We start from the raw sequence: 26,917 nt of genomic DNA on the forward strand, positions 1-26,917 counted from the left end.
GAAAACCTTCTGCTTCAATAAATGTGAATAGTTTAAAAGAAAAATGAAAGATGGACATGCAAAGTCATTCTGAATGCTGTTTTTAATCAGATATAGTTGTCCAAACATTTCTTAGTAGTAAAACTACTAAAATACAGAATTTCAGTGCCTTGCACAAGCACAAAAGAGAACCCGTGTGTGTACAGATTCAGAGGGATTTGGCCTGATGCCACCTTAATCCCACTCCTTTGTGCAGGGCCAGCTCCCCGGGGAATCCAGGCATTGCATACATTCCAACAAACCCCCTGCCTCCCCCCCCCCCCAACATGAAAGAGATGCTGTGGATGCCCCAAACTTTGCTGCAGGCCCTCACATCCCAGCAAAAGGTTTCTGCTAGGCTGGAAAGGAGTCTGTAGGATGTGTGTGTGAGTGTGAGTGCATACTTAGTGCAATTTAAGGAAAGGCTTCTAGCACACATTAGAGTCACAGGCGGAAATCAAACCAAATGAGAACACCAGGACAAAATCAACTGATTATTTTTTTTAAAGCGAAGCAAATGGGAAGATTGTCAGCACCTTCAGGGGCATTTTGGTGCTAATCACGTTGGCCACTACAGCACAGCCAACCCACCTAGCAAGCAAAACAAACAGACAAGGGCCAAACCAAAATATCCTGAGTCTTAGGAAGTGGCAAGGTCTGGGGGAAAATCTATACCCACAGCTACTTGAAAAGGAGGGGCATTGTGACAGCATCTCTCTAATCCCCCGGGTATACCCACTCCCTTCCCAAACCATGCCAACTGGGTCTTCCCTGTGGGCTGGGAGTGGGGTGAGGATGCTGCTAAGCAGCACTGAGGACCCCAGGATACATCCTCAGTGGTGCTCAGAGCAGAATATATTATGTTTTCCTATGGCAAAATATTACTGCTATTTCTGCTCTGAGAGGAACCCATGGGAGGTGTCTGGTTTAATAGGGGCAGATCCCCAGGGGACGTACAAAGGTTATTCTGCCTCATCCCAAGGAAGAAGGTGCTCCATCCCTGGCACAGCCACTTAGCTGAGGAATGGTCTCCTGAAAGGGAGGGGCTGATTGGGAGACAGCACCATTTGCATGGGGCTTGGGCATAGGCCGAAGACTGCAAAACCCACGTGGGGCAGGGCAGGGAAGAGCAGAAAAAGCCAATTGCGTGAGGAATTGGCACAAAGGTTACGAATGTCTGAAAGCCCACAAGGGCAAATTGGGGATGCTCATCTTCAGGGTTAGGCCTAGATCAGTGGGGCACGTCCCCTTCCCATTCCTAAGGGCCAGTGCAGATGCATTTTTGTACTCCCAACAGGGCTGTGAACTTGTGAGACACTGCTCAGCAGTGAAATCTTCTGCCCACCACAGACCGTGTGTGCATGTCCATGGAGGACATCTGTGTAATGCAATAGAAATCTGTCTAATTCTGTGACAATATAAACTTTAATTTTCTGAAAATAGAACATTTCTGGGAAGAGCACTTAGGGGTAATGCTATTTTCTTAACATCCAAAGAAGGAATCCCAAACATGGGGGCTTTGGGTAAGGAAACAACAACAGCAACAGAGAAACCTCACTATGGAAGAAAGAATCTTGCAGATCCTTCATGGGAACTTGTTCAGGTAAAGAGGCTTCCTAGATGGCAAAAGCAGAGACTCAGCAATGGAAAAGACCAAAGAGGAAGGAAGGTGCTTTGCAGGGTCATAATTCACCTGCCCCCCGCCCCGTACATTCACAAGAATGAGCGACCCTGGATTTCTTTTGACAGATTGTGACAAGGTAACAAGGCTTCTTAGAGTCTGTCTTCAAGGACGCTTGGAGACCACAGGCAGGGACCCTAAGCTCCTTCACTGATATCATCCAAGTTTAACATTTGTGGAAAAATAGGTACACACTTCTGCAACTGAACTTTTGAAATAATCAGAGGAATATAAACTATTCATTTACCCCTTTATTTACAGAAAGAAAAAACTTAAACTTCCAGCAAGAGAACCCAGCAGGGTTCCCACGCAGACCTGATACTGACAAGGTGAGACTTCCCTTCTTTTTTCAGTAAATAGTGAGGGGTGGGGAACCACCCCTCAGATTATTTAAAACTATTTTAATGAGGACTGTCTGATGTTATTGCTTTATCCCTCTAGAAATGGGAGGCTCATTACTCTGTGTGCTGACAAAACACACGCACATACAATCTCACTTAAACAATAAAATCTCCTTTGATCCTAAAAAAGAAAGAAAGAGTATATATCACATTGTCTTGGCGGAACAGATGATCCACAAAGTTAATACCAGCCAATCAAAATTTTCTTAAAAAATAATCACTCAAGTTTCCTCTTTCAATATGGCAGTAAACATAATCTGTTTCTTCCTCTTTCCATTTCCCATCCTCAGACAGCAACAAGTCTTTTTGCAAGAGACCAGCCTATAAGTTCATCCGCTACAACATCCTCTCTTTGTTCATAAGCCAACAAAGAGCAGGTTGGTGTGCCCAATTCCCCAGCCAGAAGGCCAGTGTGTCAGGCACAGCACCGCCCACCCCGGCAGCTGGAGTGGGGGGGGCAGCTCTGCAGCACAACTAGGAGACCATAACAGCCACAACTGCGGAGGGGCGGAATGGATCCTGAGGAGTTGGACAGCCTTCCGCATCAGGCCCACCATGGACATTCTTCACACCAGATGGAAAGGCACACAGCAGTCAGGGCGGGAAGCAGCAGCAGGGGAGAGGGGCGTGAGCAAGTTAAGGCTTCTTCTGTCTTCCAAGTCATCCGGACTTCAACCTGGAAAGTTGGGGGAGAAACACTATTTCACATCTGCTGGTGGAACAAGGCCTTCTTCACACAGTGCATAGTTAAACTGTGGAACTCTCACGGACAGGAGGCAGCGATGGCCACCAACTTGGATGGCTGTCGATGGCTTCCAGCCACAGTGGCTCTGCTCTGCCTTCAGAGGCAGCAATGCTTCTGAATCCCAGCTGCTGGAAAACACAGGCGGGCACGGGCTGCTGCGTTCGTAGGAGCAGTGCATCTTTCCCTCATTAGGGTCTAACTTAACTCGTGGGGAGAAATTGTTGCTCAGTGACGGAACACATGTTTTGCACGCAGAGAGCTTCAGATTTATTCCTTCGCATCTCTATTAAAATAAGAGCAGGTGGCTGGTAATGGAGAAGAACTTTCTTTGCCACAGACTCTGGAGAGCCTCTGCAAGCCAAAGGAGGCCATGCTTTCATATATTATTATTATTATCATTGTTATCATTATCATCATCAATAAATTATTACTATTATTATTACTATTATTGTTGTTCAGCTGCTAACAACCCTCTTCAAATTCCTGATAGCCATCTTCAAATATCTCAAGGGCTGTTACAGGGAAGATGGAGCAAGCTTGTTTTCTCCTGCTCTGGAGGGTAGGACCTGAACCAATGGATTCAAGTTCTAAGAAAGGAGATTCAGACTAAACATCAGAAAAAACTTTTTGACAGTAAGAGCTGTTCAACTGTGGAACAGTCTCCTTTGGGTGGACTCTCCTTCCTTGGAGGTTTTTAAGCAGAAGTTGGATGGTCCTTTGTCACGGCTGTTTTAGTTGAGATTCCTGCATTGCAAGGGGTTGGACTAGATTATTCTTGAGGTCTGTTCCAAATCTACAATTCTAGGATTCTACAAGTAACTTGCATCTGCTAATTCCAACAGGCAGGAGTGGCCCATTTCACCACTTGAAGCAAAATGGGAATTTCTCCCTCCTTCCCACTCCCCACCCCATCCCTTCCCTTCCACCGCAGGAGCCTTGGTGTCAGGGAACTGCCATCAGCTCAGAGGCGGGAGGTGGAAGGGCAGTTGGGTTACAGGGAGCCGCCAAAGATTGTGAGAAGCAGCTTGTCCTCCGAGGAGGAGCGAAGCCATGCCTCCAGTGGGGAAAGGGATGCAGGGCTCGGAAGATGCAAGGGAGAGCCGCAACACTGAACCTGAGCAAAGCGGGGGGGAGGCAGGTCCCCCCTTGCCCATGCCCTCTCTGCACAGAGAGGGGAGGCGTAGGATGGGGGTCAAAAAACTGCTCTGCTGGGGAAAGTTTAAGGACCGCCCACTCCCAGATTCTGCTAGTGACTGAGCAGACATGGAAAAGAGTCGATCTGCATTGTGAACATTTTGGACAGATAATAAAGCCTTGGAAAGACACCAACAGGAAGTCTTGCCTGTTTGCTCTCGAGCAACCACGCTGGCATTTATAACACTTGGCATTTGCAAAGCGTTGCTGATGTGTTTCTCTGCCTGCGGACAGGAAAGCCGAGTGGTGGCCCCTCCTGCTGGAACACCCCTTTCACCAGTGAGAGGGAGACATTCTGGGAGCAGGAGAAGCAGTGGGGCAGGTGGAGAACCACCTCTTGCATTTCCGCTGCCTGAGGCGGGTCCTTCCCCTTGCCTCATAGGTGGGCCAGCTTTGTCAATTAGGGAGGCAAAAAGTTTTCCCATTTATAAAGTTTCCAGAAACTTACAGACTTACACATTAAATATCTGGGAGGTATGACTTACAGCTAAAAACATTAATATATTTAAAGACAATTACATAAACACTTGGAAAGAAATACAGTGGTACCTCGGTTTTTGAACAGCTTAGTTCCTGAACAACTTGGAACTTGAATGCTGCCTATCATTCAAGTGTTCTTACAAAAGTCAGTGTTCTGGTTTGCAAACTTTGCTTCGGAAGCCGAACATGCTCCTGAACTTCCGTTTTCACTGTTGCACTGCTAATTTGCACCCCCCCATTGTAATCAAAGCCTTCCCTTTCCAATTGCAGTGTTCTGAGGTGATACTTGTAGCTTATATTTGGTGCTTTTTTTTTGCTATTTTTTGCATTTTTGTTTGTGTGGCTTTTTCGTTTTTGTGACTGTGGCATGTTCTTCATTTTATTATTGATTGATTGATTGTGTGACTGCAGAAATGGATAAAAGCCCCCCATCCAAACATTGACTATCATCAGTGCAGGTAAGAAAATAAATAATTTTAATTTTTATCATCTACAATACTTATTTTATAGTATAGTACATTGATTATTGCTTTCATTTTATGGATCAATGGTTTTGTTAGATAGTAAAATTCATGTTAAATTGCTGTTTTAGGGGTTGTTTTTACAAGTCTGGAACGGATTAATCCATTTTGCATTACTTTCTATGGGAAAGCGAGTCTTGGTTTTGGAATGCTTTGATTTTGGAACAGACTTCTGGAACAGATTAAGTTTGAGAACCAAGGTACCACTATAAAAAGAAATTTAGAGATTTCGGGTAGGATGAATTTATCTTTTTGGGGAAGAATATGAGTGATACCGGTGATTGGAAGTAGAGGACACTTCAAGGAATGGCAAAAAGTTTTTTCTAGATTTATCTGGCAGGGAACGAAACCAAGGATAAAATATAAATTGTTAACAGATGCTAAAGAGAGAGGAGGCTTCGCCCTGCCAGATTTTAAATTATATTATGAAGCGTCCTGCAGTTGCTGGATCTGGGAATGGATAACATTGGAAAAAGAATGACTGGCTTACCTGAGGTGTAGATTTATGAAATGGGGACACTGGGGAGAGTGGATTGGGTATTTCCTCTCACATGACCTCAGGCAAGAGCAAAGACTTGTGGGAGGCAGGCATTTCCTCAGTTTTTCGGATTTGCCAAGCAGTAACATTCACCAATGCACCAGAAACAATAATAGCAGCCTGCCTCCCTTCCTGGCTCATAAATCAATAAAAATAGAAGCAACAGAGTCAATAGTACCCCTCCTAAAGGAAAAAAATCAGTGCGACTGCAGACCATCATAGGGAGGGTTCCACTGTCCCCAGCATCCGCAATTCATAAATCTACACTTCAGGTAAGCCAATCATTCTATTTATTTCATAGGACGCTGGGAACAGTGGATTGGGACATACCACAGCACTTCCCAATCCAGCTTACGCACTGACTACAAAACTTGGTATACACTGTATGGCCAAAAGCCGCCTCAGCTGAAGACGATGCCTAGTGAAAGTGGAAGGAGGCGACCAAGTGGCTGCCCTACAAATCTCTATTAAAGTGGCATCAGCCATAAAGGCAGCAGAAGTCGAGGCTGAACCAGAGGACTGAGCAAAATATGAGATGGGTGGGGCAATTTCATAGTATCATAAGCTAAGGAAATGCACGCCCTAATCCCTCTAGCTAAGGAAACTGAAGTGCCCTTTGCTCCTAAGGTGGAAGGATGAAAAGACACAAACAAAGAATTAGTGTATATACACTTTTAAGGCTCTGCAAACATCCAAAGAGTGCCAAGCCTTTTCCAACGGATGTTTTGGATCAGCACAAAAAGTCAGGAGAATGAGTTCCTGTCGAATGTGGAATTTTGTAAGATCTTTTGGTAGAAAGGAGGGATCTTCCACCTTCTCCTAATGGAAGATGCATAAATGCTTTGCTACCGACAAGGCTGACAGTTCTGAAACTCATCTCACCTGAGGTATCGTAACCAAAAATAGGATTTCAAAAGAAAGGTTCTTTAAGGAAATTTGGCATAGTGGTTCAAATGGAGGCCGTTGCAGTGCTGACAGAACAGAATGCAAGTTCCATGATGGAAAACGGTACTCACTGGAGGATGCTGTAACATAGTTCCTTTGAGGAAACGTTTGATTAGCAACGTTCTGTGACAGCAAAGAACAGCCAGCAGAACTTAAAGTCGAAGAAATGGTGGAAAGGTGACATTTTAAAGTATTAGGCCACAGACCATTTTCCAGACCATGTTGGAGATAGTGGAGAACTCTGTGTAGCCACAGCTTTACACTAGGAGGTAAAGGCTGACCATGTTGATTGATAAATACATCTTGCAGATGGACATCTGGAAGCTAGAATGGTGGAGATAACAATCTCATCCAGACCACGATATTTCAGTCTATGGTGCTCAAACGCCATGCAGTCAGGTTCAACCATTGTAGGATTGGATGAGTCAGTGGTTCCTGGCGAAGTAAATTGGAAGTAAATACAGGAAGATGAAATGGTGGTGCCACTGAAAGCCTGAATCTCTGAGAGCCAAGGTCTGCAGGGCCAGAATGGTGCAACAAGACCCACCTGAGCTGTTTCCAACCTGATCTTTCAGAGGACTCTCGGAATGATAGCTTGAGGAGGGAAGGCATACAATAATTGCTTTGGCCATGGCGTCATTAGGGCATCCCAGGTGTCTGCTTGGTTGTCTTTGAACCTGCCAAAGTAATGGGGTAGCTGACAGTTTAGCTTGTGAGCAAAGAGATCGACTTGTGGAGGACCCCAGCATTGTTGAATCTGAAGAAACTCCTGTTCATTCAGTGATTTACCTGGGATCTGCTCAATCAAACTGTTTGCCGTCACCGGTGGTAAGATCTGCCGTGAGGCTGAGGAGTTGACTCTCAGCCCAACTGAAGAGAAGAGCCATCTCTTTCTGGAGAGATTCCAAATGGGTCTCTCCTTAACGAGATATGTGGGCTTTTGTTGTTGAGTTGTCTGTTCAAAGAAGGACGTGATGGAGTTGAAGACGAGAGGAGAAGCAAACAATTGCCAGTTTGGCTGCTCTCAACTCTAGCCAATTGATGGAGTAAGTGGCCTTCGGAGGAATTGAGTGTAGAGAGATTAAACCTTGTAAACATGGTTACCTGAGTGCTGCAGGAATTTCTGAATGGAGTACTTTTCCAAATACTGGAGGTTTGCGCAGCATGGACAGTTTGAGTTGAGGAGATAAGAGGAAAGAACTGGGCCAATTTTGAATGATCTCTCATTGATGCAGAAGTAAAAACCACTGCAGGGTTCTTGTGTGGTGTTTCGCTCAAGATGTAATCTGAGAGGCTCACATGCAGAGACCTAGAATTGTTGACAGTTGTTTTGCTGCCATCTTTTTTGTCTTTAAGATTGAAGCTGCCGCTGTGGAGATTTTGCTGATCTGCTCTGGTGAAGAGTCACGAGATTTGAACTGTATCTAGCCGGGTGCCTAAGGGAATGATCCTTTGTGATGGAGCCAAGCAACTTTTTTTGTAGTTGATCAAGAAGCTGTAAGATTGAGGGTGATCTGCAAATGGAGATGAGCCTGTTGAAGGGATGTTGCCTGGAGGAGCAGGTCGTCTAGGAACAGATAAATATGAATGCGTTCACTTCCAATGCCACAATCATGGACTATGGGAAATGGCACAAACATACATCTCTCCAATGCAGTCACAAGTGGATTGGGTCTGCAAGACGCAGAATAATAAGTGAAAATAATAATAAACAATTGAATCATTCCTTAACTAGGAGGTTCAGAAGCAGTCTATCAGTGCCTGCTCACTCCATTGCCATGACTGCGAACTGGGAAGAGAATATATTGCTGAGGAATAATAACCCCAACTCCTTCTGCCGTACCACGAACTAGGAGAGTAGTCAATATGAAGCCTTAATGAAGCCTGAAATGATACAGAAAATAATGGCTAAAGGCTATAGAAATCACCAAAGAAATGAGGTGGTGATTTGGAGCCAGCAGCCACTAAAATTGAGCTGCAATTGCAAAAAGACTTGGGTAGGATCCCACCCCCCCATCTTTAAATCTGATAAATGTGGCAAAACGGAGCCACAGCATGCAAAAAACGAGCATATTCAGTGACCGTGAAGGAGAACATTATACAAGGATGCTCTGCAAGAAAGTATACGAAATAAACTAAAAACAAGAAGAACTAAGGTTGCTAAGGGAAACAACCAGGGTGGGGAGGGATGAAATATTTTTTGGAGAGTGTGTGTGTGTATGCAAGACTCAAAGACGGGGTAAGTTGCTAAAACTAAGCAGGACTAGATAAAATAAAGCAATAATAAAATGAGATCAAAATTGAAAAACTTATCCGAAGAAGGAAAGCCAGGTAAAACAGACTGCTGAGTCAGGCAGGAGAAAAAAAACTGAGGAAGAAGTGCCTGCCTCCCACAAGTCTTTGCTCCTGCCTGAGGTCATGCGAGAGGAAATACCCAATCCACTGTCCCCAGCGTTCCATGAAACAAATTGCAGATATTTTAAATCTAGAAGGACACGATAATAGATTTGGATGGCACAAATACTTATGTTATGAAAAGGCAAAGGTGCATAAAGGTTTTCAGAACCACTTAATAAGAAAATAAATTTTTATGATAAGGGGAAAATATAAAAACTTAATAGAACAAAAAACATCTTGGTGGCTTTAGAAACAATATCTCTGAAAAAATTGGCCGACTAGGAGGCGATAAGAGATTTATTAACGGATTGGTTACAGTATCACCAATTAGATTCTATCTCTAAGACAGATAAAAAGAAAAGTTTTAGTTGTGAAATATCAAGATTTCAAAAAGAGTTGTTAGAAAATAATGTTAAATTATTGTCCAAAATGTCTAGTTTGTTTTTAGAGTGGCATACAAACATGAACAAGTCAGTAATGATACACTGGGCAAAGGATTTGGGACATAATATCCAAATGGCAGATTGGGAAAGGTTATGGAAAACAGACTTGAAATTTACAGTGCACTGAAACAAAACTATATGAAAATGATGTACCAGTGATATTTAACACCTACTAAGCTGACAAAAATGTACAGGACAAGTACAAATACCTGCTGGACATGTAAAGAAAAAGAAGGTACCTTTTTACCATATGTGGTGGAACTGTAAGGTAATAAAAGCCTTCTGGGAGATGATATATAATGAAATGAAAAAAATGCTTAAAATAACCTTTCTTAAGAAACCAGAAGCTTTTCTATTAGGAATTACAGGTACCAACATTCCAAAGGAACAGAAAAGACTTTTCATGTATGGAACAACAGCTGCCCAGATGTTACTAGCCCAGAAATGGAAAGAACACAAAGTTCCTACTAGAGAGGAGTGGCAAACCAAACTGATGGACCATGCCGAGATGGCAAAACTGACTGGAAAACTCAGAAACCAAGAGGACAAAAACTTTATAAATGAATGGGAAAAATTTATAAGTTATTTAGGAAACCACTGTAAGCAGATGGAAACATTAGCAGGACTTTGATTTCATTTGTAGTGTAACAATTACCATGTATAATATGGATTGATATAAAAGTTGCAGTAGCAAAGAATAAATGCAGTGATGGCCAAAATTGGCCTTCCATCTGTTTTGGGACTACAACTCCCATCATCCCTAGCTAACAGGACCAGTAGTCAGGGATGTTGGGAATTGGTAGTCCCAAAACAGATGGAGGGCCAAGTTTGGCCATCACTGATTAAATGTTTAAAATGGGACCCCATGGAGTGGATCGGGGGAAGTCCCAAGATTTGGAGAAATCTCTATATATGGATATATATTTGGATACTTTTTATAACTTTGTACAGTCATACCTCGGGTTGAATGTGCTTCGCATTGAGCATGTTCGGGTTGCGCTCCGCGGCAACCTGGAAGTAACAGAGCGCGTTACTTCCAGGTTTTGCCGCTCGTGCATGCGCAGATGCTCAAAATGACGTCATGCTCATGCACGGAAGCAGCAAACCGCAACCCGCCCACGCGCTGTCGCTTGTTACATTCGCTTCAGGATGCGAATGTGGCTCCGGAACGGATCCTGTTCGCATCCCGAGGTACCACTGTATTTGTAAAACCAACTAAAAATGATTTCAAAAAAACAAAAAGTTTCTAAAAAATGCTCGCCACCCCAGCATCTGGAATCCAGAGCTCCTCAATGAGACATTATGGCTGATGGCCCCTGGTCACCCCGCCCTTTCCCCCCTGCATTGGGCCAGGCTCATTTGCTCTGCAGACCCTCTTCCACTCAACAGGCCACTCAACCCCATCACCGCCACTGCTGCCACCTCCAGACCTCGGTCGTCACACTTGGTTCTCGTATTGGCTCTGCCTCTTCTTGGACTTCAGCTCCTTCAGCCAATGTGGAGACAGCTCCTCCGACCTGGAATGCAGGAAACAGGCCTGGGTCACTCCCTTTACAAACAAATGCACATCCCATTCGAGGTCCTTCCATGAGAAATTCATTACTGGGGAGTTGAAATAAGGAGGGTGCCTGCTTCTCGCAAGCCCATCTTCCCTCTGCCATTAGCCCTTGTTTGGTCCTCTTTGCGCACAGGTGAGAAGGCGGGGAACACATCCTGGTTGCCCAAAGTTTCAGCAAAACCTTCGGATTCAATCCTACTAATGCATCTAAAGGAGGATCTTTTCCCTCTGCACTGCATGGCAGGATGTGCAGCCATTGCTCCCTCACAGCTGATCATGCTGGGGCAGAAGTTTGGAAGTCTTGCCAATGCAGCCCTGGCTGGTGATTATGGTCGCCTGAACCCAGAAAGACAAGGTGGTGTCGGCCCACTTTCCTCAGCAACTGCTTTGCGCTTCCTCCCACTGACACCATGAGTGAAGCCTTTGTTTGCCTTTTGAGATGCTGCCAGATGACCAAATCTGATAGAAGGTGCAGCGAACAGGATGACACAGTTCTGCTGGGTGATTCCTTATTGGAATCTGATTGCATTCTGGCAAGATGGCGACGTGAGCGGCAGCCTTGTCTTATGCTCGGTAAAGCTATGTTTTTACTATCTGCTTTGATGGGTTCTAAGGGCTCTAAGATGCCTTAAGGCGTTTATTTTAGAAGTTTTATGGTTTAGATTATTTCTACTTCTCCCATAAATCTGCAAGAAAACGCGGCAGATAAAGACTGTTAAAGGGAGTAGGGCTCATTAACAGCACAACCTGCCCTGACCCTGCTATTTTGAGAAATTTTCTCCCTATTTTCTTGCCGACATGAGAGGGAAGAAACGCCGCAGGCAGCATTCCAATGAAGCTACGAGCACTGCCAAAAAACAGACAAATATCAGGGATTTCTTGCCTGACAATGACCTAAATGAGATCTGTAGAAACTTCCCCATAGCAAACAGCTATGAGGTCCTTGCTCCCAGTACTACTCATGAGGAGCCTGCCGGCATTGTGGATGGCCCACAACTAGCCTCGAGCCTGTGTATGAAGGAACAGATGGAACAGACTCTTGAGTCCCTGCAAAAAACTTCACCTGAATTATCCCAGTCACCAGCCCAGTTAAACAAGGACCGAGAGGCACTGGAACTGCTAATCTGCCAGACTGAGTTGATAACACATACCATCACCAACTTATATAAAAGGCTGGATGGGATCGAAAAGAAGCTTGAAAAAGTCTTTGGCTTGTTCAGTTGCCCCCCCTCACTTCCTCAGCTTAACAATATTGCAAACTCCGCTCACCCCTGCCCAAGTGTGCAGGCCAACCTTGCACAAAAACAAGTGAGATGCCTGCCCAACCAAGTACAAAACTCAAGTCTGCAACTCCAGAACAGCAAACTTGCAGTACTGGTGGGAAACCACCCCTTGAATTATAACAAATGGGCGGATAAACATTCGGTCACAAATTCCCTGACCCAACTGCTGGGGCAGACATTACGCCCCGTAGATATCGTGGACATCTCATGGCTGCCTTCTGGACCTTATATGAGATGTATGGTTATTAACTTTAGATCTGCCCATTTCGTTGCAAAGATTCTAAAATTAAGAAACCGTACAAGAAAATGGTACATCTATTTTACAAGGGTATTCACCAATCTGACCCGTACACCGCTATGCACCAGGATAGGTGCTGTCTGTGTTGATGCTGGGCCTGTGCGCCATAAAGAACAAATAGACGGGGGAATGGAGCCGGGATCTATTACCCCACAGGGAGTGGCAAGCCTGCCCGCAAATGACTTAATTGATTTCCTACACCCCCCGCTTGGTACCCTGGTCTCCACGTGCAACGAGCCTGGCATTGGACTACCCAAGCAAGACCAGTCTGAAATGCTCTCGTCCTCATATGCCTCGATGCCGGAATTGGAGGCTTCCATTATTCTAAGCCCAATACGCAATCAAGATCCACAGCTTTTGTCAAATTTTGACCCGCTAGCAGTACCGACGCAAGATGCAGCTGTCGACCTGCTACCTGTACAGCCTATACGGGTCGGCAAAACCCTTGCTCTGCGAAAACCAGCTGAACATCATGATACATCAGCTGAACAACATGATATTTGTAACGGTGTCATCGAAGATCCTCTGGGCCAAATCAACCTATTGGCCCCTCAGTTAAAGCTATCACACCTATCTAGGGACCAGCGACCTCAAACCTGGAACCACCAAGCAGGGCAGATAGAGGAGGAGCCCAGCTCAGGAGCCTCAAACCACCGGAAAAGAGATTGACTGCCACTATTTCCACCATCACCCTATTTCCACATTCTATCCTGGAATGTGGCGGGATGGCTATCTAAGCAGGGTGACGTCGACCTTCTGGATTTCCTTACAAAATTTCAGATTTTATGTCTACAGGAGACATGGTGTCTAGATCTCCATGTCCCCTCTTTACAGGGATACGAAGCCTTTGCTACCCCTGCGATAAAACCAAATTCCCGAGGCCGACCTAGTGGTGGTTTAGTCACTTTTGTTTCTACCAAGCTAAAGTGCAAGGCCCGGCAACAGCAGTGGGTGAAGAGTAACAATTTACAAATCTTACTTATTTCTAGCAGTGAAGGAGGAGATTTCCTTTGCTTTAATATATATATCCCTCCCATAGGCACCCCTCCCCAGTCGTCACAAATCTGGGAAGATTTAGAGCTATGTTTGGAGAAGGCTGAACTAGAACTCCCTGGCATGGATATCCTGCTGGCAGGTGATTTCAACGCCAGGATAGGAAATGACATTAATACGTACTGCTCTAAATCTCAGTTCCTGCCAGAGGCAGATTGGTTTATTCCCTGGTCCTCTGACGATAAGGTCTTGAATAAGGCAGGCATTACATTAATGGAGACTGCCTTCAAACATAATTTGTATAATTTGCATGGTACCCATATGGACAGGTCAGGGGGTTTCTTTTCTTTTCTTGGACCTAGAGGTGCGAGCGTTATTGATTATATCCTGGTCTCCCCAAAACTCTTGGAGAGGTCACAGGGCTTCAGGACTTTCAATAGAATTGAGAGTGATCATCTTCCTATACCAATTTCACTAATTCCCCGTGGTTTGGAGGATCCGCAATACCGCAATCACTGTGCAGACCCACCTCCAACTCTGGCCCTTCGTAGGCGTAAATGGAACAGCGACCTGGAATCTAAAATCAAACTACACCTGCATTCATCAGACTTACTGGCCTTGAGAGACCAGTGTATCTCATCTATTTCTGACCCCTTTTCAACATTTCAGCAGGTCTCAGAGTCGCTCTTCCCACTACTCACGAATTCCAACCCTCCCAAAAAACAAAACAACTTGAGGGCCTGGTTCGACAAAGACTGTAGGAATCTAAGATCTTTGCTTAGGAAATTACAAAATAAGGTAAAACAGGAAGGGACCCTGTCCTCATTGGAAAACCTGCACAGGTGGCGTTCTCATTATAAAAATACTCTAAAATTTAAGAAATCCCTCTACAGAAAGGAACAATGGGAGGCACTTGACAAAGCGATCAAATTGCGGGACGACAAAAAGTTCTGGGAAATAATTGCTCAGGGAGTTTCACCCAAAGGGAAAATTGTAACCAACAGTATTTCATCTAACTTATGGTACCAACATTTTTCCCGGCTATATACAGCTCCAAACATTGCTAAACCGAGCCAGTTCCCTCCTCTTAAAAACGATCTATTAACGGGCTGGGATCCTGTTACCGAATCAGAATGTTTACAGCTAATTAAAACACTCAAGAATGGCAAAGCTCCCGGTGAGGATATGATTCCTCCTGAGGTGTTTAAACTAAATGCCCAGTGGTGGGCTGCTATTTTGGCCCAACTTTTTACGGTAATAAATGATATATGCAAAATCCCAGAAAACTGGAAACTGAGCCTGGTAGCCCCCATCTATAAGAAGGGAGACCCCCAAGACCCCTCAAACTATCGCCCCATAAGTCTCCTGGACATTGTGTATAAACTTTATACTCGCTACCTGCTAAATAAACTGGTTGACTGGGCTGACCACTCTAACCTGCTTAATCCGGAACAGGCAGGGTTTAGAAAGGGCCATAGTACAACAGGCCATTGTTTGGTACTACAGACAATGATAGATAAGTATACAAAGGTACATAAGAGCAAACTTTTTGTGGCTTTTGTAGATCTCACATCCGCTTTTGATTCAATCTGTAGGGACAAATTATGGCAAAAACTATATGAAACAGATATTGATAGACGACTTCTCAAAATACTTAGAGAGTTACATTCAGACACCACAGTTAAAATCAGAACTGGGATGTCAGGCAACTATACTGACCCACTGCCACTGGGGAAAGGGGTTAAACAGGGCTGTTTGTTAGCGCCGTTCCTCTTTAATTTCTATATAAATGACATTGTTCAACATATGGCAAAGTATAAGTCATCAGCTCCTGCCCTGGAAGGCAAACACCTGAATATATTACTATATGCTGATGACATGGCTGTCATGGCACTTACTCGAAGGGGCCTACATAGCATGCTGGAGGGGCTCGCAGCTTATTGTTCCCAAAACTCTCTAAAGATAAATTATGACAAAACAAAAATTGTGGTATTTACTAGAGCTCGCCACACATTTAGATGGTCTTTAGATGAACACAAAATTGAACAGTGTCTTTTTTTTAAATATCTTGGTATCACTTTCCAAGCTACATCTAGCTGGCTTGCCCACTTCAAGACTGTAGCCCTTCTAACACGTAGGACAATCGGTGCTCTGCTCAGCTTTTTTTATTCGAGGGGAGGGCAACTGGTGATCCCGGCACTAAAAGCTTTTGTTGGAAAAGTGATTCCCCAGATGCTATATGGAGTAGAACTCTGGGGATGGAATCAGAAGCTGTTAGAACGGCTTGAAATCTTCCAAAATTTTTACCTCAGAAGAATTCTAGGCCTCCCTCAGAGTACTCCGGCAGCTCTCCTAAGAGTGGAAGTAGGATTACCTTCTGTGTCTGCCAGGGCCAACTTAAGATTCCTGCGTTTTTTCAGCAACCTCACAGATGCCCCGAACACCTTATTGGCTAAACAAGCCTTTGTATCATTACAAAATAATACTACTTGGCATAAAAACCTACTAGATATCCTATCCAGATACAATCTACCTGAGTTTAATACCCTCAAATTGTGGAGCCCTGATAAAGTTCGGGAATGGATCTTTGAAAAAGACGCCTTTTTGGACTCCACAAAGATAAAAAACTCTGGGTTTTCCTACTGGTTTCCCCGAGTAAAAGCAGTCAAAATCTGTGCCAACTACTTGGTGGAGATCACTGATCCCACCCTTCGGAGAGCTTTTACTATGGCACGGTTTCAAACACTGCCAACTGCATATCTGACCGGTAGATTCACAAAAACCCCAGTAGAACATCGTTTATGCCCTTGCCTTATGAAAATTAAAGAGGATCTTACACATTACCTCCTCTATTGCCCCATCTACTCGGGCTTTAGAGACGCATTGCTGCAAATTATACCCAACTCTATAACCAATCCTGAAGATAGAGTAAAATTTTTGTTAGTTGATGCAAACCCACGTATTACCCATGTGGTAGCGGTTTTTGTGATGAAGGCCATGAAAGCCAGGGAAAGATTTATGGATGACAATGTAAAGACCCCTTCATCGTCTGTTTAACTCGTTGCTTGTTTTCCCTCTCTTTCTATTTTGTGGGATGAAGGTTTTGTTGGCGTAGTATGTAATGAATTTTAATATTTTTTAACTATTGTTGTGTTGATGTTTGTGTACAGGCATGGTCCTCACAATAAACGGGTAATCTGATTCCTTATTGGCTTCACTCACAGAACAAGAAGAAAAAATTTAAAATACAGACATTGAAAATAGTAGCTTATCTGGGGCTGGAAACAGGGCAATCCAAAAACAAAGAAACTGCATGAGTTCCCCAAGTTTCCCCAAGAGGCTTTTCATGCCTTTTGAAAGCACACTTCTCATTTAAAAAATGTTTAAAGTGCAAAAACTCAGCAAAGTGCTGGTATTTATGTAAATACAGTCTCAAAACTGGGGACGAGAATAGGGTCTGTATGTAGTCTTGAATGTAGTACAGTGGTACCTTGGTTCAAGAACAGCCCTGTTTATGAACTATTTGGAATACGAACTCCGCAAAACTGAAAGTAGTGTTCCGGTTAGCAAACTTTACCTTGGTCTATGAATGGAAGCCAAATGGTGGGAGGGCACCGGCGGCGGGAGGTCTCATTAGGGAAAGCACACCGCAGTCTAAGAACGGCTTTGGTTTAAGAACGCACTTCCAGAATGGATTAAGTTCGTAAACTGAGGTGCCACTGTATAAGCTGTAGAATTCTACTTCAAGATTTATAATTTTAAAGTCACCAGCCCTTATGACTATAAAGGCAGGATTTAAAGTATTTGGGCAACCCCTGCTGGAATCTCAGAAACCAAAAGACTTTTGGGAAGCTAGAAGGTGGGGCTTTCACAAGTAGCAAAGCAGTAAAATCTGCAGAAAAACTTAAAGGTGAATTTATCAGAATGTCACCCTGACAACAAGCCTCCTCACCTCTCTTCTTTCTCCGTGCCAACAGGCAGAACTCTGCCAGCAGGAACTCCAGCCTGAAATGGGAATTTTGGTGACTTGGACAACTGCACTTCTCCTGTTCCATCTGGTTCATGTCTTTTCCTGAGTTGAGCCTGGAGGGTGGCGAGAGGGGAACCCTCTGGTAAATGTCACGGTTGGATCACAAGTTTCACAAAAGGCAGCGTAAGAAAGGGACCCATCAGCAATGAGCTCACTCCAAGGAATGTCTAGCCAAGGGCCTGGTGCCATCTGGCCATCACCAGGCAAGGGTGGTTATGCATTATGTGGAGGGGCATGATTTCAGGGATGGAGCACCCGGCTAGTGCATCCAGTCACCAAGTAATCAAGGAGCAGCTCGTGGAAAAGACCTGAGGAGGCCTTTGAGGGGAGACCAGGCTGAGACCAGACTGCCCTAACACTTAGACACCCAGCAGATCTCTGCAGTTTGAAGGACAGTCTCTCCTGCAAGTTCCCAAAACCCTACTCCACAGGAACTCAGGACAGGGCTTTTAGTGCAGCTGCAACTGTTCTGTGGAACAGCATCTCGGATGAGAGACGGAAGGAGTCCACTTTCTGGAAACAGCTGAAGACATTTTTGTTCCAACAGGCTTTCCCAACCAGATAAACCATGGACTTTGCAATGAATGCCTATTTTGTATGGTTTTAATCTTGTTTCAAATGTATTTGTTACTTTAGTGTTTCTAACTGCTTTTAATTATCTGACGTGTAAATCACCTTGAGATGGTGGTTTGGAAGGCAATAAATAAATAAATTGTAGCAATAATACAATAATACAAACATTTTGACATGGTAAGGGGCAGCTTCCTAAATCTTCAGGCAGCGTTGAATGGAGGCTCACAGCACAGGGCATGGGCCTCCCAGCTGTTTACTGGGCATCCTGTTCCCAGTCTCCAGTCACTGGCCCCTTCCTCCCACACCGTTCCACTGCTTCCTTGCATGCAACATGTGAGGTACACCATTTCCATAGCCCACCCTCAGGTGCCTTTGGGGCTCAGAATGGGCTCCAGGTATTCCCATTGGTACCCAAAGTGCCCCCATGACATTTCTCTTCTTGTGCTACCAAATTACATGAACTAGAACCACGTGTTTCTCAGCGCAGGTTGAGGCAGAATCAACCTCTCCACAGTGTCTCTGAAATATACTCCACGACAGGTTCCCAATGCTAAGGACAAGTGTGTATGGGGGGGGGGGTGCACCAACATTCACCTTGAGGGCTGAGTGGTCCATCCCTGGAAAGACAGGGAGCCTTTGCAGCTGAGAGATGGGCGACCTCTCTGTTGGCTGTGGGTTTCCGTCCTCACCAGAGTCTTCTTTCTTGGCTGAGTTTTCTGCTTAAGAATGAGGATTACTCATGAGGCTTCAGACACTTTGGGAGGGAGGGAGGGAAGGCACAAAACACAGGGCTAGAAACCCACTGCTTGGACCCCTCCCACCAGCAGCTTCTGTCTCCTAGAATCATAGAATCATAGAGTCGGAAGAGACCACAAGGGCCACTGAGTCCAACCCCCTGCCAAGCAGGAAACACCATCAGAGCACTCCTGACATATGGTTGTCAAGCCTCTGCTTAAAGACCTCCAAAGAAGGAGACTCCACCACACTCCTTGGCAGCAAATTCCACTGTTGAACAGCTCTTACTGTCAGGAAGTTCTTCCTAATGTTTAGGTGGAATCTTCTTTCTTGTAGTTTGGATCCATTGCTCCGTGTCCGCTTCTCTGGAGCAGCAGAAAACAACCTTTCTCCCTCCTCTATGTGACATCCTTTTATATATTTCAAAGCAGTCCTTGGGATGACTTTCCAATCAATTCTCCCAAGCCAGAAGGACCAGAAAGCAGCTTGGTCAGCCGGGGGATGCGACTTCACCCTCTGCCATCTTTGCTCCTGCCCAGGCCTCTGTGACTTTGCTGACCAGGTCCCTCTGTCTCCAATCTCCCTGTGGTGGAAAGGTCAGGCACTGTGGCCCCAAGACTAGCCAAGGGCCCACTGCTGCTCCAACAACCACCCGCTTTGCAACCAGAGGCACCATGGGGGAATTATGGGTCTACACAACCTTTCCTGACCCTTCCAGGTACAGAGGTGACTGGAGAGGTAGCAGGGCAGCAGTAATAAGATCCTTGCTGGCTGGGAGGTGAAAATCAAGTTTAGCCTCCCCCTCCCTTCTTTCCTGCATTTGCACCTGGAGAACTGCAGCCTGTTGAAGAGCCAGAAGGCTGAGCCAGTGAGTCCCACAGCTACAGCTGCTTCCGGAGAGAAGCCCGTCGCATGGGCCATTGTGTTGTGGGTGGCAGCTGTGTTTTGGTCCGAGCACAAATGCAGCTTGGGAAAGTATGAAGTTTGAATCACCGTGTGCTGCTAAATGGATTTACATCCACATTTGTATTTACTATAGCTTTATTGTATTGTCTCTCATATTAATTTGTTCACCGTTTTGTGGGTCTTGGCCAGAAAACAGTATAGAAACAAGTGGACGAAGATGATGATGAAAGTCTCGGAGCCCGCACTGATGGGTACTTCTAACCTACAAAGGCGGGAAGTGCCCAGTTCCATGTGCTTTTGGCTAAGGTCTCCCACCTCACCTCTCCCTCACAGTGAACCATCCAGATAGGAAGCTAGAGAGAATGTAGCTGCACCTGACAATGTATCTGTTGGACACTATTCTAAGGGCACAACGACCAGGCACACAGCTCTGGGCTATCCAACACCCTTTCAACGTGCTCAAGGATGGCAAGTAATCCAGGTTCAAATTGGCTGGGATCCTGCAGCTTGGCTCGCTTACTTGTATCACTCATGGAACTATTTGGCAGATTCTGGGGACTTGGGACAGGTTATATAGCACAGGACACCTTCCCTCTGCTACCTGTGGAGCCCTTGAACAACCACGTGCTGTCTGCCTCTTCTGTCACAGAGAGCCGCTGCTCAGTGTCTCCCCCGGTGCTTCTTCTGAGCGAGTGGGAAATTGGGGCTCGGTGCTGGCGCCTCCTTTTGCTGAGCTGCACGCGGGTTTTCAAGACACTCGAGTCCAGCACAGGAGTTTGCTTTGAGAAGAACAAACACACATGCTGTCAAACACAGACCTGCAACACTGCCTGCAATGTGTCCCTCAGGGAGACATGCCTCAAGAACTTACCTCCAGGAAGGAGAAGTCTGGGCCGTCCCCTGCTAACGCAGGGGCCTTAGCCCCGTCTGTAGATTCTACATCTGTGCTGAAGCGGTCCAGACTGGTGCTCCTGTGGTCCCTGGAGGAATCATGCTGGTCGGTTGCAGAGGCAGGATCTGTTTGAGAGGAGAAGGACGAGAACCGGCTGCTGGGGGGCTGTTTCCGGGCTGAAGCCATGTTGCTTTCTGAGGAAGGGGACTCTGGCACAAAGCTACGACAACCAAGGGGAACAGAGCAGTGGTTAGCCAGAGGAATACAAAGCAGGGAAGGCTGGGTGGTGACTGAATCACCCCCCAACCCAGGAGACAGCTGCCTCTTGAAGCAGGCTGCTTAAAGCTCAGCCTCACCTCCTGTGTTTGGAGGCCCACCTTTCTTGTCCCCAGAACTGACTCAATGGCACAAACAACATGTGGAGTGCTATTTTCCCTAGAGGCCCACCCAGATGTTAAGATCAGCAGAGGGGGCCCTTTTGGTAGCTCCCTCAGGATTGCAGGGTGGGGGTGGGGGGCTGGAGAGGGCCTTCTCTGTTGCAACCCCTGAGTTGTGGGACCTGCACTATACAGCCTTGGGGAAATGCTGAAACCCTGGCCTTTGGCACCTGAGATGTGTATCTTTAGGATCCCTCTTAGTTCTGTGATTCTAAATTGTTTTAAACTGTTTTCGATGCTGTTTTTGAATGTTGTAACCTGCCCTGGGACCTTAGGGAGGAGGACAGTTAATGAATAACAGTAGTAATACTGACAATAACCTATTATCTCACTTGGCATTCTTCCTTTCTTGCCCCTTTCTTGCCACAGAGCACAGGAAGTGGTATGTTTACAAAGCCAAGGAGAGGCAGGGGGTCCCAGGATGCCCTGCAACACTGAAGAGTCCAGGTACCAAGGAAGAAAACACCCTGAAGAAAAAGCACACCAAATGAATCAAGAGCAAGGAAGCCACAGTGTGCACACTGACTGCATCTTGGAAGGAAGTGCAGAACTGCCATTCCGGAGTTTCCATGAAGAGAATGATGAACATTTTAAGAGAAAAGCCCCAGTGATCATACCCAAAGAACCATCTTGTCCCTTACTCTTTCCCCACAGTGGTTGGCCAGATTGGGAACCCACACACTGCATGCCCACAGGCTTCTATACACCAACATCAAACCAATGGTTCAGGTTGAAGGGATTATCTGGGGCTGCTAAGAGGCAGCAGAGGGGGCTGGAGGTATAAAGGAGTATCAGGCTTTGGAAAGCCTGGTTGTCACATGCAGGAGGTGTTTGAGAAGAATGGAAAAGCAAAGCCCATTTCAGCCTGGTCCCAGATGGCTAAAGACTGACAGCTCCCTCCATGGACCCCTATGGGACCTAGGCTGGCTTTTGAAACCCGGGGGGGTCTCCTCTCCTGTGAAGGGCTGTTGTCCACGGCAAAAGACAAAGGGGGGGGGGTGCACAGGGCCAGCAGCATTACTAAGCACTCTTTCTCTGTGCAACCTGTCTGCTTCCTTCCCTCAACTCCTCCTTTGCTTCAGCTCCCCCCTCCCCACAATTATTCACCCTCTATTAAGACAGATCTGAACTGGTCACTTGCAGAGGACCACGTGGAGTTAGGCAGGCTCCCCAGTCCCAGTTCAGCAATTGTTCTGGATGGTAACTCAGTGACATCCCCTAAAGGGACCCTTCCTGGCGAAATCAGCATTCCCAAATGGTTTCTAACGACAGCAGCAGAAGTGTGGAATAGTTTGACAACCTCCTGGGGCCTGGCTGTTCTTAGCAGGTGGCCACCTGGCTGAGACACAAACTCCACCCTCCCACCCCAGGGAAGGCTGCTCACGTCTGAACTCACCAACAGTGAACAGAAGCCTGAAACAACTAAGCATCATCTCACAGCACCATTTTAAGAGGCTGCTGCCTTAAAAAGACACTGAACAGGCATATTTTTCAAGCTCTGGTGCCGACTGATTGAGAGGCAGACAGGCCTTGAAAAGAGAACACTCAAGAACAGAATCCTTAGGCAGCTTCTTCTGCCCAGAAATGGCAGCACCAGGCAGCCAAAGGCAGCCTCTTCTCATCAGCTCTCCAGGTCAGTTAAGACCACCTCCTAATGAGCTCTTAATGACCTCACCATTTGCAATGAAGGATATCTTTAACTCAGGGATCAGCAAACTTTTTCAGCAGGGTGCCGGTCCACTGTCCCTCAGATCTTTGAGGGGGGCAAGGACTATATTTGGGGGGGGGGGGAATGAAAGAATTCCTATGCCCCACAAATAATCCAGAGGTGCATTTTACATAAAAGCTCACATTCTCCTCATGTAAAAACATGCTGATTTCTGGACCATCTGCGGGCTGGATTTAGAAGGCAATTCGGCTCGATCCGTCCCCTGGGCCTTAGTTTGCCTTAACTGAATTTGCTTAGTTTGCTTTAACCGAATATGCCCTGATGTGGAAGAATGGAGACCGTTGGCCACACTTGCCTTTCTTTCAGTCTTTACAGGGTTTTAGGCTCCAAGTCTGAGCACCCCCCTTTTTGCTCCACAGTTTTCCCCATGAAAACTTGCTATTTAAAGCTGTCCTGAGCTTTCCTTGTGAAAACCATCTCTTTAAAGCTCAATCAGAGCAAACCTCAATCCACAGAATACCTGAAATAAGGTTTGCACTGATTCAGCTTTAAAGAGATGATTTTCACAAGGAAAGCTCAGGACAAAATCCCCCAACACCACTAAGACTTAGAGCATTAAAGCATGGGTAAGCAAACTAAGGCCCGGGGACCAGATACGGCCCAATTGCCTTCTAAATCTGGCCCGCGGATGGTCCGGGAATCAGCATGTTTTTACATGAGTAGAATGTGTCCTTTTATTTAAAATGCATCTCTGGGTTATTTATGGGGCATAGGAATTCATTCATTTCACCCCAAAAAGTATAGTCCAGCCCCCCACAAGGTCTGAGGGGAAAAGTTTGCTGCTGGAAAGGTTTGCTGACCCCTGCATTAAAGGATGGACCTCTGCCTGGAAAGATGGATAACTGATGTTATACAGTGGTTCTGCTCCTTCCTCCTGGGTCGTGTCCAGAAAGTGGGGGGGGGGGATGAGTGTTCAGACCCCTGGGCTCTCACTTGTGGGCTGCCTCAGGGTTCCATCCTCTCCCCCATGCTTTTCAACATCTATATGCAGCTGCTTGGAGATCATCAGGGGGGTTGGGCTGGGTGTCCATCAATATGCAGATGATACCCAGCTCTACCTCTCTTTCAAATCAGAACCAGTGAAGGCGGTGAAGGTCCTGTGTGAGTGCCTGGAGGTGGTTGGAGGATGGATGGTGGCTAACAGATTGAGGGTGAATCCTGACAAGACAGAAGTACTGTTTTGGGGGGAACAGGAGGTGGGCAGGTGTGGAGGACTCGCTGGTCCTGAAAGGGGTAGCTGTACCCCTGAAGAAACAGTTGCACAGCCTGGGAATCATTTTGGACTCACAGCTGTCCATGGAGGCGCAGGTCAATTCTGTATCCAGGGCAGCTGTCTACCAGCTCCATCTGGTACACAGGCTGAGTCCCTACCTGCCCGCAGACTGTCTCGCCAGAGTGGTGCATGCTCTAGTTATCTCCCGCTTGGACTACTGCAATGTGCTCTATGTGGGGCTACTTTTGAAGGTGACCCAGAAACTACAACTAATCCAGAATGCGGCCGCTAGACTGGTGACTGGGAGCGGCCACTGAGACCACATAACACCGGTCTTGAAAGACCTACACTGGCTCCCAGTACGTTTCCGAGCACAATTCAAAGTGTTGGTGCTGACCTTTAAAGCCCTAAACGGCCTCGGTCCAGTATACCCCCATCGTTCTGGCTGGACACTGAGATCCAGCGCCAGATCCGGTTCCCTCGCTGTGAGAAGCCAAGTTACAGGGAACCAGGCCTTCTCGGTAGTGGCACCCGCCCTGTGGGATGCCCTCCCACCAGATGTCAAAGAGAAAAACAACTGCCTGACATTTAGAAGACATCTGAAGGCAGCCCTGTTCAGGGAAGTTTTTACTGTGTGACATTTAATGTATTTTTAATCTTTGTTGGAAGCTACCCAGAGTGGCTGGGGAAACTAAATTATTATTATTATTATTAGCCCTCAGATGGGGCAAAGGGGAAAGTTAGCCCTGGGGTGGATCTAGAAAGCCTTGGCATGAATAAGAGGAGAAGGGGAGGGAGACACTTGACCATCAGAGTGTGATACAAGAGATTAATTTCATAAAAGATGAAAAAAGTGGAAAGCTGGACGTCAGGGGAGCTCAAGGACAAAAACAGTGCACTTTAAAAGTGTTGAGCATGACAGGATAAGGGCTTAAGGTACCATGTTCATAGCAGTGAGAAGAAACACCCATGGTGCTATGGGAGGTGCAGAGTATAGAATAATAGAACTGGAGTTAAAAGGGACCCCAGGGTCATCTAGTCTAACCCCCTGCAATGCAGGAATCTCAGCTAAAGCATCCATGACAGATGGCCATCCAACCTCTGCTTAAAAACCTCCAAGGAAGGAGAGTCTACCACTTCCTGAGGGAGATTGTTCCACCATCGAACAGCTCTTACTGTAAGAAGTTCGTCCGGATGTTTAGTCGGAATTCCTTTCTTGTAACTTGAAGCCATTGGTTCAAGTCTTACCCTCCAGAGTAGGAGAATACAAGCTTGCTGCATCTTCCATCGGACAGCCCTTCATATATTTGAAGAGGACTATCATATCTCAGTTCCCTCTTTTCCAGGCTAAACATACCCAACTCCTTCAAGCGCTCCTCATTTGGCTCAATTTCCAGACCCTTGATCATCTTGGTTGCCCTCCTCTGCATACGTTCCAGCTTTTCAACATTTTTATTAAATTGTGGCACCCAGAACTGGATACAGTATTCCAGGGGTGGTCTGACCAGAGCAGAATAGAGTGGTACTATTACTTCCCTTGATCAGGACACTACATTTCTGTTGATGCAGGCTTGAATAGCATTAGCTTTTTTTGCAGCTGCACCACCCTGTTGACTCATGTTAAGCTTGTGGTCCACCAAGACCCCGAGATCCTTTTCATATGTACTGCTAGTAAGCCAGGTGCCTTCCATCTTTTATTTGCGCATCTCACTTCCAGTTTCCTGCCGAGCGGAATGGCAGCGTGGAACTGATCGCTCTGTAAATAGTGATCATTCTGAGGCTTGCAGAGACAAGAGTGGAGCGTGCCAGGGCTAGGCACCCCCCCACACACAAAGGTTCACTGAGGTTAGTGAAGTGTTGAGTGGTCCGTCAGAAGCACCAAGCTCCCACCGCCCACCCAAGAACCTTGCTGAGGGGGGGGGAGTGCAGTGGAGCGCACTCCAGGCTTCATCGCAGCTCTGCCTGCTGAAGTCACAGGCTGCCGCAGCAAGCAGGAAATTTGCATAACAACAATTGAAGCTGAAGAACAATAAGCAGTTTAAAAGTTATTTTATCCAAATAAAATAAAATTTGGCAAAACAGAAACTAAAGAGGAAGTCAACTTCCGTTTTCTGGCAATCTGCCAACTGCAAGGGAAGGATTTGTAAGTGCTTAAAGGACAATATTGGACGCTTCTATGGTGAGAACTATATTTTCTGGACTTCCGCTTGAGGCTGAAAATACCATCACTCCGGCTCCCACGGGGTAATTAGAGGCTGAGATGGGAGTAATCAGCCTCCCAAAATCTTCCTGGGGTATGGGAAGATGCAGTGTCATCCGCGGATGCCCAACAAACCAGCCCCAATTTCATAAAGAAGGAGGGGGTGAGGGCACTGGATGGAAAGCCCCCGAGGGAGTCTGGATCTCCCAGACGCTGTCTCTGCAAGAGCACCAAGTTCCATTTCTTAAGATGAAAAACTGGATTTAAGTTTTGGACATGCTTCGAGTGAGGAGGGGGAAATTATTCTGCCAATTAAGCCAGCCACTGAGATATGGAAAAAGGATAACATATAAGATGGTACACTGAACGGAACGGAAAGAGGGGAGGGAGCCTTTTTTACTATTGTATTCTGATTCTGATTTATTATGATACTTGGCAAAAAACAACAACGCAGAAGAACCGTTTACATCATTTATAGCAAGCGAGACTGAAAGGTTTTCTATTTGTTGATATAAATATGGTTCTAAAACTATAAACTGTGTGGAAATAACAATATTATATAATTAAAGCTTTTGATCTTTGAATTGCTTGGGAGAAGATAAAATATTCTCCAACTGTTGATATTAGACAGAAGCAGGATCTCATTAGCCGCTGGAGGATGTTAAAATTTTTTGGATGGTTTCCTAGATTGTGTTGGAGGATTCATG

General features: G+C 45.9%; 1 protein-coding gene across 10 annotated transcripts in view; it reads right to left on the bottom strand.

Annotated features, from left to right (window-relative positions):
* The window catches only part of KIAA1671, a 212,717-nt gene that overhangs the window by 56,199 nt on the left and 129,601 nt on the right, over positions 1-26,917 (bottom strand). For 4 of the 10 annotated variants that reach the window (XM_080979172.1, XM_080979174.1, XM_080979173.1 and 1 more), the window contains 6 exons: positions 20,611-20,851; positions 20,341-20,518; positions 18,693-18,817; positions 17,448-17,578; positions 10,763-10,880; positions 65-2,776 (listed from right to left, as the gene is read on the bottom strand). In XM_080979172.1, the coding sequence (XP_080835298.1) occupies positions 10,802-10,880; positions 17,448-17,578; positions 18,693-18,817; positions 20,341-20,518; positions 20,611-20,851 (754 nt within the window). In that variant the 3' untranslated portion in view covers positions 65-2,776; positions 10,763-10,801. The other 6 variants (XR_013978975.1, XR_013978976.1, XM_080979178.1 and 3 more) reach the window with 5 other exon arrangements.

Source organism: Podarcis pityusensis (assembly GCF_964106645.2).
Source record: "Podarcis pityusensis genome assembly, chromosome: 13".
In the NCBI taxonomy this organism is placed as follows: Eukaryota; Metazoa; Chordata; class Lepidosauria; order Squamata; family Lacertidae; genus Podarcis; species Podarcis pityusensis.